The following is an 18,147-nucleotide window of genomic DNA, read 5'->3' as shown; positions in this document are numbered from 1 at the left end:
AGACTTCTCCCGCTTTGTTCAGACCGCTTCCAGACTGAGGAAAGATCAGAAGTCAAGGAGCTTGTGCGATGAAGCTATCAGGAGAACTTCAAGTGCAGGAATGCTGGAGGACTTTGGAGAGAGAAATGCTGCCTCTCTTGCTGTCTTCCCACGGGCCGCCTGCTGCTGGTCCAAAGGTTCCTCTGTGGGCTCCAAGGGTGTTGTTTTGTGCTTGCAAATTGGGCTGGTCCTGGGAGAGCAGCTGTTATTCTAGGAAAGGCCCTGTTTTCGTCGTCCTCCTCGCTTTTCTTTTACTCATTCCTCCCCGCTCCTTCACGTATTGATACCTCACAATTCTCCCCGGAGAAGAAAAGGTGCGGTGGTTATTGCTCTTTTATCTCTGATCCTATAGGTTTGAGTTCCGACTGTGTGTGTGTGTGTGTGTGTGTGTGTGTGTGTGTGTGTGTGTGTGTGTGTGTGTGTGTGTGTGTGTGTGTGATTCAACACAACCGCTTTGGCTCATCATAAACCGGCTGAACTAGATTTGCGGGTAAATGTTTTTCTTAAGGGAGCATTTGGTTTCATTGTATGTGTGATTTTGCAAGCTTGTCATAGACCGTGTTGGCCAACCGATGTTTGAATCTGGGCCGATCTCAAGTCTTGTTGCACGGGAGGGAACCAGGGGCCCTTGGCAGCTCCCGATCGAGACCGGTTGTGCGAGGATGTGATTCATTTCTGGCATGATGGAGTTGTTAACGCTAGGAGAGGTTATGTGTCCCCACGAACCGTTTAAATATTCTGGATAGAGCTGGGCGATATATCGATATACACAATATATCGCGGGTTTGTCTCTGGGCGATATAGAAAATGACTATATGGTGATATTGGAGTATACGTTCTCACGCAGTTGCTTTTAGCTGCTGGCATTACACTACAGGCTCCTCCCACTCTTTGTTGTCTCTCCTTCTCACAGACAGCCAGCGCACCTTCTTACATACGTCACATACTGTCAGGTCATAGGTCACATACGTCATACGTCACATACTCTCACCTCATACGTCACATACTGTCACCTCATACCTCACATACTGTCACCTCATACCTCACATACTGTCACCTCATACCTCACATACTGTCACCTCATACATCACATACTGTCAGGTCATACATCACATACTGTCAGGTCATACATCACATACTGTCACCTCATACCTCACATACTGTCACCTCATACATCACATACTGTCAGGTCATACATCACATACTGTCAGGTCATACATCACATACTGTCACCTCATACATCACATACTGTCACCTCACACATCACATACTGTCATGTCATACGTCACATACTGTCACCTCATACCTCACATACTGTCACCTCATACCTCACATACTGTCACCTCACACGTCACATACTGTCACCTCATACCTCACATACTGTCACCTCATACCTCACATACTGTCACCTCATATGTCACATACTGTCACCTCATACCTCACATACTGTCACCTCATACCTCACATACTGTCACCTCATACCTCACATACTGTCACCTCACACGTCACATACTGTCACCTCACACGTCACATACTGTCACCTCACACGTCACATACTGTCACCTCATACATCACATACTGTCACCTCATACCTCACATACTGTCACCTCATACATCACATACTGTCACCTCATACATCACATACTGTCACCTCACACATCACATACTGTCATGTCATACGTCACATACTGTCACCTCATACCTCACATACTGTCACCTCATACCTCACATACTGTCACCTCACACGTCACATACTGTCACCTCATACCTCACATACTGTCACCTCATACCTCACATACTGTCACCTCATATGTCACATACTGTCACCTCATACCTCACATACTGTCACCTCATACCTCACATACTGTCACCTCATACCTCACATACTGTCACCTCACACGTCACATACTGTCACCTCACACGTCACATACTGTCACCTCATACGTCACATACTGTCACCTCACACCTCACATACTGTCAGGTCATACATCACATACTGTCAGGTCATACATCACATACTGTCACCTCATACATCACATACTGTCACCTCATACATCACATACTGTCACCTCATACATAACATACTGTCACCTCATACATCACATACTGTCACCTCACACGTCACATACTGTCACCTCACACGTCACATACTGTCACCTCATACATCACATACTGTCACCTCATACATCACATACTGTCACCTCATACCTCACATACTGTCACCTCATACATCACATACTGTCACCTCATACGTCACATACTGTCACCTCACACGTCACATACTGTCACCTCACACGTCACATACTGTCACCTCATACATCACATACTGTCACCTCATACATCACATACTGTCACCTCATACCTCACATACTGTCACCTCATACCTCACATACTGTCACCTCATACATCACATACTGTCACCTCATACATCACATACTGTCACCTCATACCTCACATACTGTCACCTCATACCTCACATACTGTCACCTCACACGTCACATACTGTCACCTCATACGTCACATACTGTCACCTCACACGTCACATACTGTCACCTCATACCTCACATACTGTCACCTCATACCTCACATACTGTCACCTCATACCTCACATACTGTCACCTCACACGTCACATACTGTCACCTCATACCTCACATACTGTCAGGTCATACGTCACATACTGTCACCTCATACATCACATACTGTCACCTCACACGTCACATACTGTCACCTCACACGTCACATACTGCCAGGTCATAGGTCACATTCGTATACGCCCTCGCGGAGCAGAGAGGTAGCAGCATGGGTAACGATAGCTGATAACGATAGCTGCACATAAGCGATGATAATACGGACCTTCAATCCCTCGGGCGTAGTCATGCGAGTGGTAACATGAGAGAAAGAAGGTGCGAATGAAAGAAGAATTAATTCCCAAGAAAAACAGCAGGGGGTCCATCGTCTGGCGGTGGTTTGGCTTCAAGCGGGAATATGTCGAACAGACAACCGTAATTTGTCAAGTGTGGGCCAAAAGTGCTTCTACAAAAAGTAGCATTACTGCTAATATGTAGCATCATTTGAAAAGTCACCTGCTAGAGAATGAAGGGTGTTTACTCCGCATGTCAACATCTCCTTCTCCAAAACAATTTAATAATGTCCGTAGTAACGTATGTACCACATAACGAAGGACAAACACTATTTGATTTCCTATTATGCAGCTCATTTTTATTTGACACTTAAATGTGTTTGACAATCTTGCACTTTCTGTTTTGGTAATGACATGAATTTTTGTGCCACTGCTTAATAAATGTTTAATAAATACAGTTTTGGTCAATTAACTTAGTTGTGATTTCCCTCTCTGCATGAAAGTTTAAAAGTAGCATATATTAATGCAGTATGAAGAAGAATGTTTGACTGTAGACACATAGTATCATCATACTGCTGTCATTATATGCATCAAGTGTTCATTCAAGGTTAAGAAACCTTGAATGAAAAAGTAGCATTACTGCTAATATGTAGGATCATTTGAAAAGTCACCTGTTAGAGAATGAAGAGTGCTTACTCCGCATGTCAACATCTCCATTCGATGCCACAAGCCCACAGCATCAAAATGCCGAGGCAAACATTTCCAGATCAACACCGTATGAAAAAAAAAAGTCAGCAACAGAATTTAATAACGTCCGTAGTAACTTACCACATACACAAGGACATACACTATTTGATTTCCTATTATGCAGCTCATTTTTATTTGACAGTTATTGAAATATCTTGTGTGACATCATGCACAAAAGTGCACTTTATTTGTTTTAAAATAGTGTAGTGGCGTTCTGTACAAAAAGTGCACTTTAATTTAGTGTTGTTTTGATCTGTCATCTTAGTGACATCATGCACAAAAGTGCACTTATAGCTTGTTTTAAAATGTCTCTGACAATCTTACACTTTCTGTTTTGGAAATGACATGAATGTTTGTGCCACTGCTTAATAACTGTGTATTAAATAAATATTTAACAGTTATTGAAATATCTTGTGTGACATCATGCACAAAAGTGCACTTTATTTGTTTTAAACTATTGTAGTGGCATTCTGTACAAAAAGTGCACTTTAATTTAGTGTTGTTTTGATATGTCATCTTAGTGACATCATGCACAAAAGTGCACTAATAGCTTGTTTTAAAATGTCTCTGAGGATCTTCCACTTTCTGTTTTGGAAATGACATGAATGTTTGTGCCACTGCTTAATAACTGTTTAATAAATGCAGTTTTGGTCAATTGACTTAGTTCATGAAAGTTTAAAAATGAGCATATATGAATGCAGTATGAAGAAGAATGTTTGAATGTAGACACATAGAATCATCATACTGCTGTCATTATATGCATCAAGTGTTCATTCCAGACGAAGGCAAAATATCGAGATATGGCCTAAAAATATTGAGGTATTAAAAAAAGGCCGTATCGCCCAGCACTACTACGACCCCTTTAATGCATAGCGATTAGCTGAGAAACAGCTTGTAAGTCAAGGTGCTACTGTGAGTCTATTCTAAAATTGTACAGTAAGCATGAACACACACACGCACGCACGCACACACACACACACACACACACACACACACACACGCACACACAGACCGTGGCACGTGTAGGCTTGAGCTCCAGACATTTGAAGTTTTTCAGGTAATCCACTTTTACTTGAAACAGGTGCCATCTTGCTGACATATACTTAATGCCGGCTTACTCATACAAGTAATTACATTTTCACAGAGGCCTGGATTACACACACACACACACACACACACACACACACTGACAGATTGTGGTACTCAGGCTGCAGCACTCAGTTTCTCGCAGTGTAACAAAACCCTATTTATTTTGACTCCCTGTCGTTACGCAGGAATGCGTTGGTATCGGCAATGGAAATGCATATCCCATCTGGATGATTTATGGCTTGTGTACAGCTGCCTTCATTTGTGTGTGTGCTTGTGTCACTTTCTATTTGGGCCCGTCTCAGTGTCCACGCAGGCAACAGTTATGCAGGCTCTTGTTCTACCTGCGTGTGTTGCAGCGGACACTTCAGTGCTGTAACCCATTTGTCACCAGGAGGCTTTTATTATGTGCTGCCGCTTTTCTCATCGCCTCACTGCCTTTGAGCACAAAAAGTAACGGCGTAAATGAATGTTTCTATTTCTTTTCTGTGTGTGTTTTATAGGGGCGTCAGGTCAGCAAGTGAAGGTGGAGCCGGAGGTGTTGTCATATCCGGGTCAGACGGTGAACCTGCGCTGTGCCTTCACGGACACCACAGGGATCCAGCTCACGATGGTTAGCCAAGCACAGTGCATGTTTTTCTTGGTGATGTTATGCAAAGTCTCTGAATAGAAACGCCCAAAATTGCACCTCCCTGTGCCAACATTTAAAGTTGCCTGGCTCTCTCGCTCGCTAGTCTCAATCGAAAAGGCGGTTTTAGGACCGCTGCCTTGTTTGCTTGCTGCATTAAATCTTAATCTAACAAATCATGGCCAAGAGAAATAATCCTACGGCTAGTAATAGGTTTTTATCACATTTAGGCTTAATGTTTTATTACGCCAAACAAACAATGCTAAGCTTCATTTCGCCTTAGGGGATTGAATATGGTAATGGGGACGCTTCTTAGTTGCATCTCAATGAAGTGGAAAGTCTCTCGGAGCAGCTGAGAGGGCGCCTGGGGGTAGTGATGGGGGGGGGGGCGTGCTGCTCCTGAAAATGCCCATCCATATTAATACAGTACCTGCTCCACTTTTGTGACTTTTTTTTGGTGCTCTCTATGCAGCCTCTATGGCAGGGGTCACCAACCTTTTTGAAAGCAAGAACTACTTCTTGGGCACTGATTAATGCCAAGGGCTACCAGTTTGATACACACTTCAATAAATTGCCAGAAATAGCCAATTTGCGCAATTTAGCTTCAATAAATATATATATATATATATATATATATATATATACATATATATATATATATGTATATATATATATATAATATAAGAAAATGGGTATTTCTGTCTGTTATTCCATCGTATATATTTTTTCCTTCTACGGAAGTTTTTTTGTAGAGAATAAATGATGAAAAAACACTTAATTGAACGGTTTAAAAGAGGAGAAAACAGGAACTGATTAATCCGAAGGGCTACCAGTTTGATACACACTTAAGTAGCTCTGGGGCGGCATGGCGTAGTGGGTAGAGCGGCCGTGCCAGAAACCTGAGGGTTGCAGGTTTGCTTCCCACCTATTGACATCCAAAACAGCGCTGCCGTTGTGTCCTTGGGCAGGACAGTTCACCCTTTGCCCCCGGTGCCGCTCACACTGGTGAATGAATGATGAATGAATGATAGGTGGTGGTCGGAGGGACCGTAGGTGCAAACTGGCAGCCACGCTTCCGTCAGTCTACCCCAGGGCAGCTGTGGCTACAGAAGTAGCTTACCACCACAATGTGTGAATGAATGATGGCTTCCCACTTCTCTGTGAGCACTTAGAGTATCTAACAATCGAAAAGCGCGATATAAATCTAATCCATTATTATTATTAAAGAAATTGCCAGAAATAGCCAATTTGCCCAATTTAGCTTCAATATATATATGTATATATGTATATATATATATATGTATATATATATATATATATATATATATAAAAAAAATGGGTATTTCTGTCTGTCATTCCATCGTATATTTTTTATCCTTTTACGGAAGGTTTTTTTGTAGAGAATAAATGATGGAAAAAACACTTAATTGAACGGTTTAAAAGAGGAGAAAACAGGAAAAAAAAAGAAAACTATATTTGAAACATAGTTTATCTTCAATTTCGACTCTTTAAAATCCAAAATTCTACCAAAAAAAAAAAACATAAAAACTAGCTCATTTGAATCTTTTTGAAAAAATTCAACAAATAATTTATGGAACATCATTAGTATTTTTTCCTGATTAAGATTAATTTAAGAATTTCGATGACATGTTTTAAATATGTTAAAAGCCAATCTGCATTTTCTTAGAATATATAACAAATTGGACCAAGCTATATTTCTAACAGAAAATAATTATTTCTTCTACATTTTCCAGAACAACATTTTTTAAAAGAAATTCAAAAGACTTAGAAATAAGATTTAAATTTGATTCTACAGATTTTCTAGATTTGCCAGAATAATTTTTTTGAATTGTAATCATATTACGTTTGAAGAAAGATTTCACAAATATTCTTTGTCGAAAAAACAGAAGCTAAAATGAAGAATCAAATCAAAATGTATTTATTATTCTTTACAATAAAAAAAAAAAATACTTGAAAATTGATTTAAATTGTCAGGAAAGAAGAGGAAGGAATTTAAAAGGTAAAAAGGTATATGTGTTTAAAAATCCTAAAATCATTTTTAAGGTTGTATTTTTTTCTCTAAAATTGTCTTTCTGAAAGTTATAAGATGCAAAGTAAGAATATGAATACATATATTTGAACAAGTGAAGACCAAGTCTTTAAAATATTTTCTTGTATTTTCAAATTCTATTTGAGTTTTGTCTCTCTTAGAATTAAAAATGTCCAGCAAAGCGAGACCAGCTTGCTAGTAAATAAATACCATTTAAAAAATAGAGGCAGCTCACTGGTAAGTGCTGCTATTTTTAGAACAGGCCAGCGGGCGACTCATCTGGTCCTTGTGGGCGACCTGGTGCCCGCGGGCATGGCGTTGGTGACCCCTGCTCTACGGCATGATGGAGGCCTTTCCTATTAGTTGCGAGGCGGGAGTGTAAGAAGTTGACTAGTGCCCCCAATCTGCGCTCCACCCAGGTCACGTGGAGCTACAAGGACAAAGAAGGAGAGAGTGTGAACATCGCCGTGCTTCACCCGTCCCATGGTCCAAACTACCCCGAGTCGCCTCTCAAGGGCAGGGTGCGCTTCACGCAGAACCCCCCCAAGATGGCCAGCCCCTCCATCCAGATCGACGACGTCTACATGACGGACGAGGGGAAGTACATCTGCGACTTTGCTTCCTACCCGGGTGGCAGTAAGCAGGGCACCACGGAGCTGATCATGCTGTGTAAGTCTTCTTCAACCTCATCATTGCTATTAGACTCATACTTGCCAACCCTCACCATTTTCCCGGGAGACTCCCGAATTTCAATCTCCCAAGGCAACCTTTCTCCCGAATTTCTCCTGATTTCCACGCGGACACAAATATTGGGGGCGTGCCTTGAAGGCACTGCCTTTAGCGTCCTCTACAAGCTGTCGTCACGCCCGCTTTTCTTCCATCCATGGCTTTTCACATTTACATAAGTGAATGCAATCATACTTGGTCAACAGCCATACAGGTCACACTGAGGGTTGCCGTATGAACATCTTTAAAAAGGAACATTATCACAATTTCAAAAGGGTTAAAAACAATAAAAATCAGTTCCCAGTGGCTTTTTTTATTTTTCGAAAAAAATTTTTTAATTTTACACCTCCCGGAATATCCCTAAAAAAGCTTTAAAGTTTTTGATATTCGCTATTTGCGATGCGACTGTCCATTTCCCTGTGACGTCATACAGTGCTGCCAATACAAACAACATGGCGGTTGCCACAGCAAGATATAGCGACATTAGCTCGGATTCAGACTGGGATTTCAGCGGCTTAAGCGATTCAACAGATTACGCATGTATTAAAACAGATGGTCGGAGTATGGAGGCGGATAGCGAAAACAAAATTGAAAAAGAAATTGAAGCTATTGAGCGAATAGCTATTGACGCTATTCGGCCATAGCGTGGGTGTACCTAATGAAATGGCCCATAGCATGGCTGCCTTATTAGCATCGCCGGTAAAATGTGCGGACCAAACGATCAGGACTTTCGCATCTTGTGACACTGGAGCAACTTAAATCCGTCGATTGGTAAGTGTTTGTTTCGCATTAAATGTGGGTATCTAGGTTCAAATGTACATACAGCTAGCGTAAATAGCATGTTAGCATCGATTAGTGTAGCATGTTAGCATCAATTAGCTGGCAGTCATGCTGCGACCAAATATGTCTGATTAGCACATAAATCAACAACATCAACAAAACTCACCTTTGTGATTTCGTTGACTTAATGGTTGCAAATGCATCTGCAGGTTATCCATACATCTCTGTGCCATGTCTGTCTTAGCATCGCCGGTAAAATATGCAGACACTCTGGTACATTCAATGGGGGTCTGGCGGCAGATTTCTTGCCAGTGGTGCAACTTGAATCCCTCCCTGTTAGTGTTGTTACACCCTCCGACAACACACCGACGAGGCATGATGTCTCCAAGGTTCCAAAAAATACTCGAAAAAACGGAAAATAACAGAGCTGAGACCCGGTGTTTGTAATGTTTTGAAAATGAAAATGGCGGGTGTGTTACCTCAGTGACGTCACGTTCTGACGTCATCGCTAAAAGACCGATAAACAGAAAGGCGTTTAATTCGCCAAAATTCACCCATTTAGAGTTCGGAAATCGGTTAAAAAAATATATGGTCTTTTTTCTGCAACATCAAGGTATATATTGACGCTTGCATAGGTTTGGTGATAATGTTCCCCTTTAACACTGTTACAAATATGCGCCACGCTGTGAACCCACACCAAACAGGAATGGCAAACACATTTCGGGAGAACATCCGCACCGTAACACAGCATAAACACAACAGAAAAAAATAACCAGAACCCCTTGCAGCACTAACTCTTCCGGGATGCTACAATATACAGCCCCAGCTACCACCAAACCACCACCCACCCCCATATCCTGGATTCGGAGGTCTCAAGGTTGGCAAGTATGATTATACTGAGTGTAAGACCACCCTAGCTATATTCCTTTTTGGGACTCACCATCATCTGTATTTCTCAACACAATGAAAATAATCTGCCAACTCCGGGAGTAAAACAGTCTTGCAAACCGTAGTTTAACCATATTGACCTGAATTACAATGCCACCCTGAATAAAAGCGGAACTCTTGTTCTAGGAAGACTAAATAAATGTATGTATGTGTTATAGAGCACCTAAAATGATTCTAACGTACATTTAGGACACATTTTGTGGTCCAGATAATATGGAGGATAGAAGGCTCCATTACATTACTTTTATTAGTTTTCAAATAGAAAACCGACAACTTATTTTTAAGGTGTGGCGGCTTTCATTTTGCCGTGGCACTGGACCACGATCAAGAACAGTAAATGGAAACTGGGGACGGGCGATATGGGCTTTTTTTAGTATCTGGATATTTTTAGGCCATATTGCGATACACGATATATATCTCAATATTTTGCCTTAGTCTTGAATGAACACTTGATGCATATAATCACAACAGTATGATAATTCTATGTGTCTACATTAAAACATTCTTCTTCATACTGCATTAATATATCAATCAATCAATCAATGTTTACTTATATAGCCCTAAATCACTAGTGTCTCAAAGGGCTGCACAAACCACTACGACATCCTCGGTAGGCCCACATAAGGGCAAGGAAAACTCACACCCAGTGGGACGTCGGTGACAATGATGACTATGAGAACCTTGGAGAGGAGGAAAGCAATGGATGTGGAGCGGGTCTAACATGATACTGTGAAATGCTCATTTTTAAACTTTCATGCAGAGAGGGAAATCACAAATAAGTCAATTCTGCAAAACTGTATTTATTAAACAGTTATTAAGCAGTGGCACAAATATTCATGTCATTTCAAAACAGAAAGTGCAAGATTGTTAGAGACATTTTAAAACAAGCTATAAGTGCACTTTTGTGCATGATGTCACTAAAATGACATATCAAAACACTAAATTAAAGTGAACTTTTTGTACAGAACTCCACTACAATAGTTTAAAACAAATAAAGTGCACTTTTGTGAATGATGTCACACAAGATATTTTAATAACTGTCAAATAAAAATGAGCTGCATAATAGGAAATCAAATAGTGTTCATCTTTTGCTTTGTGGCAGGTTAGTGCGGACATGATCTCCTTTTGTTTTTGACTAGTTTTTTCATACGGTGTTGATCTGGAAATGTTTGCTTCAGCATTTTGTTGGTGTTGGCATGTGGCACCGAATGGAGAGCACTCTTCATTCTCTACTAGGTGTCTTTTCAAATCATGCTACATATTAGCAATAATGCTACTTTTTGTAGCATTATTGCTCTCGTATTACCACACGCACTCCTCAGCTAGCATCACAGCTAACGTTACCCATGCTGCTACCTCTCTGCTCCGCAAGGGCGTATACGTATGTGATGTATGAAGTGACAGTATGTGATGTATGAGGTGACAGTATGTGATGTATGAGGTGACAGTATGTGATGTATGAGGTGACAGTATGTGATGTATGAGGTGACAGTATGTGACATCTGTAAGTTTGTGCCCTTGCTGTCTGAGAAGGAGAGACAAGAAAGAGTGCAAAGAGCCTGTAGTGTAATGCCTGAAGCTAAAAGCAACTGCGTGAGAACGTATACTCCAATATCACAATGTAGTCATTTTCTATATCGAGTATATCGATATATCGCCCAGCCCTGATGGAAACCCTGTATTACTTAAAGAGGACCTGTGATGATTCTAATGTACATTTAGGATGCATTCTTGTGGTCCAAATAATATGGAGGACTGAAGGCTACAATACTTTCATTTGTTTTCACATAAAACAGTGTGGCAAAAAAAGTATTTAGTCAGCCAGCGATTGTGCAAGTTCTCCCACTTCAAATGATGACAGAGGTCTGTCATTTTCATCATAGGTACACTTCAACTGTGACAGACAGAATGGGATAAAAAATCCAGGAATTCACATTGTAAGAATTTTAAAGAATGTATTTGTAAATGATGGTGGAAAATAAGTATTTGGTCAACCATTCAAAGCTCTCACTGATGGAAGGAGGTTTTGGCTCCAAATCTCAGGATACATGGCCCCATTCATTCTTTCCTTAACACGGATCAATCGTCCTGTCCCCTTAGCAGAAAAACAGCCCCAAAGCATGATGTTTCCACCCCTATGCTTCACAGTAGGTATGGTGTTCTTGGGATGCAACTCAGTATTCTTCTTCCTCCAAACACCACCAGTTGAGTTTATACCAAAATGGATACATGGATGATACAGCAGAGGATTGGGAGAATGTCATGTGGTCAGATGAAACCAAAATAGAACTTTTTGCTATAAACTCAACTGGTGGTGTTTGGAGGAAGAAGAATACTGAGTTGCATCCCAAGAACACCACACCTACTGTGAAGCATGGGGGTGGAAACATCATGCTTTGGGGCTGTTTTTCTGCTAAGGGGACAGGACGATTGATCCGTGTTAAGGAAAGAATGAATGGGGCCATGTATCCTGAGATTTGGAGCCAAAACCTCCTTCCATCAGTGAGAGCTTTGAATGGTTGACCAAATACTTATTTTCCACCATCATTTACAAATTCTTTTAAATTCCTACAATGTGAATTCCTGGATTTTTTTTCCCATTCTGTCTCTCACAGTTGAAGTGTACCTATGATGAAAATGACAGACCTCTGTCATCATTTGAAGTGGGAGAACTTGCACAATCGCTGGCTGACTAAATACTTTTTGCCCCACTGTATTTTTAAGGTGTGGCGGCTTCCATCTTGCCATGGTGCTGGATTATGATCAAATGCATTAATTAGAAACCCTGTATTTCTTAATGAGGACCTCTGATGTTTCTAATCTACATTTAGGAAAATGTATTGTCCCAAAGCATATCCAATATGTTTTGGGACAGTCTTCCTGAAGACATGATGGCATCCATCCATCCAGCCATCTATCTATCTTCCGCAACACAAACACAGCCGGTGTTTCCTTGTTTACATTCCCGAAGGTCAATATTTACTCTGGAACAGAGCGGTCAAGCGAACATGGTTCTCTACCACATGTCAATCGGCAGGTTTCGGTGAAAAAATGGTGGTAATAAGTCGGCTCTTACCGTAGACATGAGCCGAGCTTGCACCTTCCTGCAGCTGCGGAGTCTCTTACTTCCTCCCACCGGGACCACTGGCGGTCACCACACCCGTGGCCACACCCCTCCGACTTTCAGGTACCATATAATCTCACTAAAACACCAGTAACACAATAAGCAGATAAGGGATTTTCCAGACTTATCCTAGTAAATGTGTAATAACATCTGAATTGCTCCCACTGCCCTCGTCTTTTTAACATTTTTTGTAGTCCTTCACTCTCACTATCCTCATCCACAAATTTTTCATCCTCGCTCAAATCAATGGGGGAATCGTTGCTTTCTCAGTCCGAATCGCTCTCGCTGCTGGTGGCCATGATTGTAAACAATGTTCAGATGTGAGGAGCTCCACAACCCGTGATGTCACGCGCACATCGTCTGCTACTTCCGGTACAGGCAAGGCTTTTTTATTAGCGACCAAAAGTTGCCAACTTTATCGTGGATGTTCTCTACTAAATCCTTTCAGCAAAAATATGGCAATATCGCGAAATGGTCAAGTATGACACATAGAATGGAGCTGCTATCCCCGTTTAAAAAAAAAAAAAAATCTAATTTCAATAGGCCTTTAAATGTTTTAGGCATCCGCCGAGCACTTGGAACTGCCTCGGCTATCAATTGTGTTCTATAAATTTAACCCCCGCTCTGATTATGCCTGAAAAGGATTTGTTTTGGTTGTCTGTCCTTTTTGATGCAAATGAACCCCTCCTTGCCCAGCCCCCTGCCAAAAGTATCAGAGTTTCTCTTTTAAAAAAATGTAGACGATGGCATATTAGAAGCTACACACTTAACCACTAAGTTACTAACGGACCACTGGGGACTTTCTGAGAAACATCACAGCTAATTGCATCTGTTATGTTCTGTAACTGATGTCGCTTTTTGTGCTGCAGGAAGCTTCAAGACCTTCCAGTCAAGCGTAAACAATAAACATGGCTGACGTCTGTGATAAGCTAGTATTGGCTTTGTTTGCGAAGAGATCATTTGTCGGCTGTCGGCAGTCTTTGACTACACAGCTAATCTTTTCTTGGCAGTCTCCTGAAATTTGGAATGACGGACAATCAGCGCTGTTAAACGACAGTCTTGTTTACCAAAATACAAATGGGTATAGTTTGTAAATTAACGTACAATATTTTAGAAGGCACCACCATTGTTGTATGGGATTATGCAACCTTATTCACTCCCCAGCTGTTGTGAATGCAGCAATAGCCCCCCCTGTACTGCAGGTACATCACCACCTACCAGAAAGGAGAGTCCAGTCTAAGTTAGTTTCTGCAGGTTTGCTGTCTAATGGAAGCCCTCAGGGATTTATGTCAATGTTGGATCTACTTGTGTTTAGGATGGGTTTAAAAGGCCAAAAGCATGATGGCACTCAGACCTTTCTGGACGAATCCAGAGCTCGTAATGACAAAATATCACAGAGGACAGAATGATTGAGCGCTGACATTTTCCAGCCAAAAGGTTAAATGCAGAGATATTCTCCAACTTATTGGTTTCTGGGGGGACTTATATTGATCTTCATGTGATTGGCATTACTCCTCCGCACTTTGCTGTTAACAAAAAACAGCTCACAGTGTTCTGGGTGCGGTATTTTGTATTAGGACTGGGCGATATATCGATAGACACGATATATGTCGATATAGAAAATGACTATATTGGGATATTTGAGAATACGTTCTCACGCAGTTACATTACAGGCTCTTCTCGCTCTTTCCTGTCTCTCCTTCTCACAGACAAGCAAGCACACCTTCTTACACACGTCACACACTCTCACCTCATACATCACACACACTCACCTCATACGTCACGTACGTATACGCCCTCGCGGAGCAGAGAGGTAGCAGCATGGGTAACTTTAGCTGTGATGCTAGCAGAGCCGTGCGAGTGGTAATACGTGAGACAGAAGGTGTGAATGAAGGAAAAATTAATTCCCAAGAAAAACAGCAGGGGGTCCATCGTCTGGCTGTGGGAATATGTCGAACAGTAGGTAGACATATTCACGTTGCACTTTACTGTTGTGTTTTCTTTTTCTTTTTGTCCGCGCATGGGAGAGTGAGAAACATAATTTTGATTCCTTTGTATGTCTTACATGTAAAGAAATTGACAAATAAAGCTGACTTGACTTCACTTGAACATCCATCCATCCATCCATCCATCCATCATCTTCCGCTTATCCGAGGTCGGGTCGCGGGGGCAGCAGCCTAAGCAGGGAAGCCCAGACTTCCCTCTCCCCAGCCACTTCGTCTAGTTCTTCCCGGGGGATCCCGAGGCGTTCCCAGGCCAGCCGGGAGACATAGTCTTCCCAACGTGTCCTGGGTCTTCCCCGTGGCCTCCTACCGGTTGGACGTGCCCTAAACACCTCCCTAGGGAGGCGTTCGGGTGGCATCCTGACCAGATGCCCGAACCACCTCATCCGGCTCCTCTTGATGTGGAGGAGCAGCGGCTTTACTTTGAATTCCTCCCGGATGGCAGAGCTTCTCACCCTATCTCTAAGGGAGAGACAGGAAACTCATTTCGGTCACTTGTACCCGTGATCTTATCCTTTCGGTCATGACCCAAAGCTCATGACCATAGGTGAGGATGGGAACGTAGATCGACCGGTAAATTGAGAGCTTTGCCTTCCGGCTCAGCTCCTTCTTCAACACAACGGATCGATACAACGTCCGCATTACTGAAGACGCCGCACCGATCCGCCTGTCGATCTCACGATCCACTCTTCCCTCACTCGTGAACAAGACTCCTAGGTACTTGAACTCCTCCACTTGGGGCAGGGTCTCCTCCCCAACCCGGAGATGGCACTCCACCCTTTTCCGGGCGAAAACCATGGACCATATGTCGAACAGACAACTTTAATTTGTCAAGTGTGGGCCAAAAGTGTTGCTACAAAAAGTAGCATTACTGCTAATACGTAGCATCATTTGAAAAGTCACCTGCTAGAGAATGAAGAGTGCTTACTCCGCATGTCAACATCTCCGTTCGCTGCCACACGCCCACACCATCAAAATGCAGAGGCAAACATTTCCAGATCAACACCGGATGAAAAAAAATAGTCAACTCAATTTAATAATGTCGGTAGTAACCTAACACAGTGGTCTCCAACCACTGGTCCGGTACCGATTGATACCAGGCCACACAAGAAATAAAAAAAAATAAAACATATATTTAATATTAAATGTACATAAAAAACACAATATATACATTATAGATCAATACAGTCTGCAGGGATACAGTCCGTAAGCACACATGATTATATTTCTTTATAACTCCAAAGGTATGCGCCGCTTCCTTTTGTCGTTTTCTGCTGCATATTTTACTACATCCAGCTTGTAATCTGCACTACATGATCTCCTTTTGTTCAGCCCTTCTCAGTTTTTATAAGTTGCCGCCAACGATGAAATGATCCATTTTAATAGCTACGGCAGTAGCATATAGCAGTTAGCATTCCATGACCCACAATGCACTTCTGCCATGACCCTCCCCCGCCAAATTCTGATTGACGTGTGTGTGACGATTGCTGACATTTTCTTCGTCACTTCTGCAAATGAGATAAATAATATTTTGATATTTTACGGCAATGTGTTAATAATTTCACACATATTTCACCCGCACCCCCGGCCAAACTATGAAATAAACTGCGACTTATAGTCCGAAAAATATCGTATTTGATTTCCTACTTTGCAGCTAATTTTTTTTGACACTTAAAATGTCTCTGAAAATGTTGCACTTTCTGTTTAGGAAATGACATGAATGTTTGTGCCACTGCTTAATAACTGTTTAATAAATACACTTTTGCTCAATTGACTTAGTTGTGATTTCCCTCTCTGCATGAAAGTTTAAAAGTAGCATATATGAATGCAGTATGAAGAAGAATGTTTGAATGTAGACACATAGAATCATCATACTGCTGTCATTATATGCATCAAATATTAATTAAAGACTAAGGCAAAATATTGAGATATATATCTTATATCGCAATATGGCCTAAAAATATTGAGATATTAAAAAAAGTCCATATCGCCCAGCCCTAGTTTGTATATCTGCAATTGTAGTCCAATGTGCCCAAGATCTGAATTCTGAATTTCTGTGGCCAAGTCACAAAACAAATAATATTGTAATGTTTGGCCTTGCACTTAACTCCAAGATGTCATCTGGTCCATGCATACAAATGGAGACAGTCTTCCATTGCTCACACGTCACAGTGTCCTTATTGATCCTATCTTACCATATTTGTAAATGCAGCTTCTCCATTCTCCCAAAGGTGGTGTGTAGGTCAAAAGTGTGTCCTGTCGGTGCTTAATTGCCATGATAAGTGGTATTGTCAGATCAATTGTCGTCTTGTTAATGCAACGGAACACTTGGGCTAACCTTGGCCAGTGCCTCTGGTTCCTGTCTGTCTAATGATGCAGAGACTTGTCATTATGCTGGTCAGCCTACATCTGTTACATTCTTCATCACGTTCTAACCAAGCATTTGTGTGCGGTGGATTATGTTGACTGTCATGTTTGCACTGTAGCTCACATAGCTATGCTAGTGTTGATATCATTTGTGTCCTCCTGTCCTACTCATTAAAGTCTTAAAGTCCTACTGAAAGCCACTACTAGCCACCACGCAGTCTGATAGTTTATATATCAATGATGAAATATTAACATTGCAACACATGCCAATACGGCCGCTTTAGTTTACTAAATTGCAATTTTTTAAATTTCCCGCGAGGTATCCTGTTGAAAACGTTGCGGAATGATGACGCTTATGATGACGCATGTGCGTGACGTCACCGGTTGTATCGGACATGCTCTCCCAGCACCGCTCATGTCTAAAAGTAGTCTGCTTTAATCGCATAATTCCACAGTATTCTGGCCATCTGTGTTGCTGAATCTTTTGCAATTTGTTTAATTAATAATGGAGAAGTCAAAGAAGAAAGCTGTAAGTGGGAAGCGGTGTATTGCAGCTGCCTTTAGCAACACAAACACAGCCGGTGTTTCATTGTTTACATTCCCGAAGGTGAAGCTTTACTATGGAACAGAGCAGTCAAGCGAACACGGTTCCCGACCACATGTCAAGCGGCAAGTTTCGGTGAGAAAATTGTGGTAATAAGTCGGCTCTTACCGTAGTTATGAGCAGAGCTTGCGTCCTCCTGCAGCTGCGGACCCTCTTACCTCCTCCCACCGGAGACACTGGCGGT

At 41.7% G+C, this 18,147-nt stretch overlaps 1 protein-coding gene across 3 annotated transcripts in view; it reads left to right on the top strand.

The window, feature by feature from the left end:
* The window catches only part of si:ch73-22o12.1 (nectin-2), a 359,691-nt gene that overhangs the window by 139,064 nt on the left and 202,480 nt on the right, over positions 1-18,147 (top strand). For all 3 annotated transcript variants that reach the window (XM_061914808.1, XM_061914807.1, XM_061914806.1), the window contains exons 2-3: positions 5,237-5,346; positions 7,831-8,080. In XM_061914808.1, coding sequence (XP_061770792.1) covers positions 5,237-5,346; positions 7,831-8,080 — 360 coding nt within the window. The remainder of the gene's footprint in view (positions 1-5,236; positions 5,347-7,830; positions 8,081-18,147) is intronic.

Source organism: Nerophis ophidion, linkage group LG11, assembly GCF_033978795.1.
Source record: "Nerophis ophidion isolate RoL-2023_Sa linkage group LG11, RoL_Noph_v1.0, whole genome shotgun sequence".
In the NCBI taxonomy this organism is placed as follows: domain Eukaryota; kingdom Metazoa; phylum Chordata; class Actinopteri; order Syngnathiformes; family Syngnathidae; genus Nerophis; species Nerophis ophidion.
The sequence above is the reverse complement of the archived record's forward strand: the minus strand, read 5'-3'. Positions and strand labels throughout refer to the sequence as shown.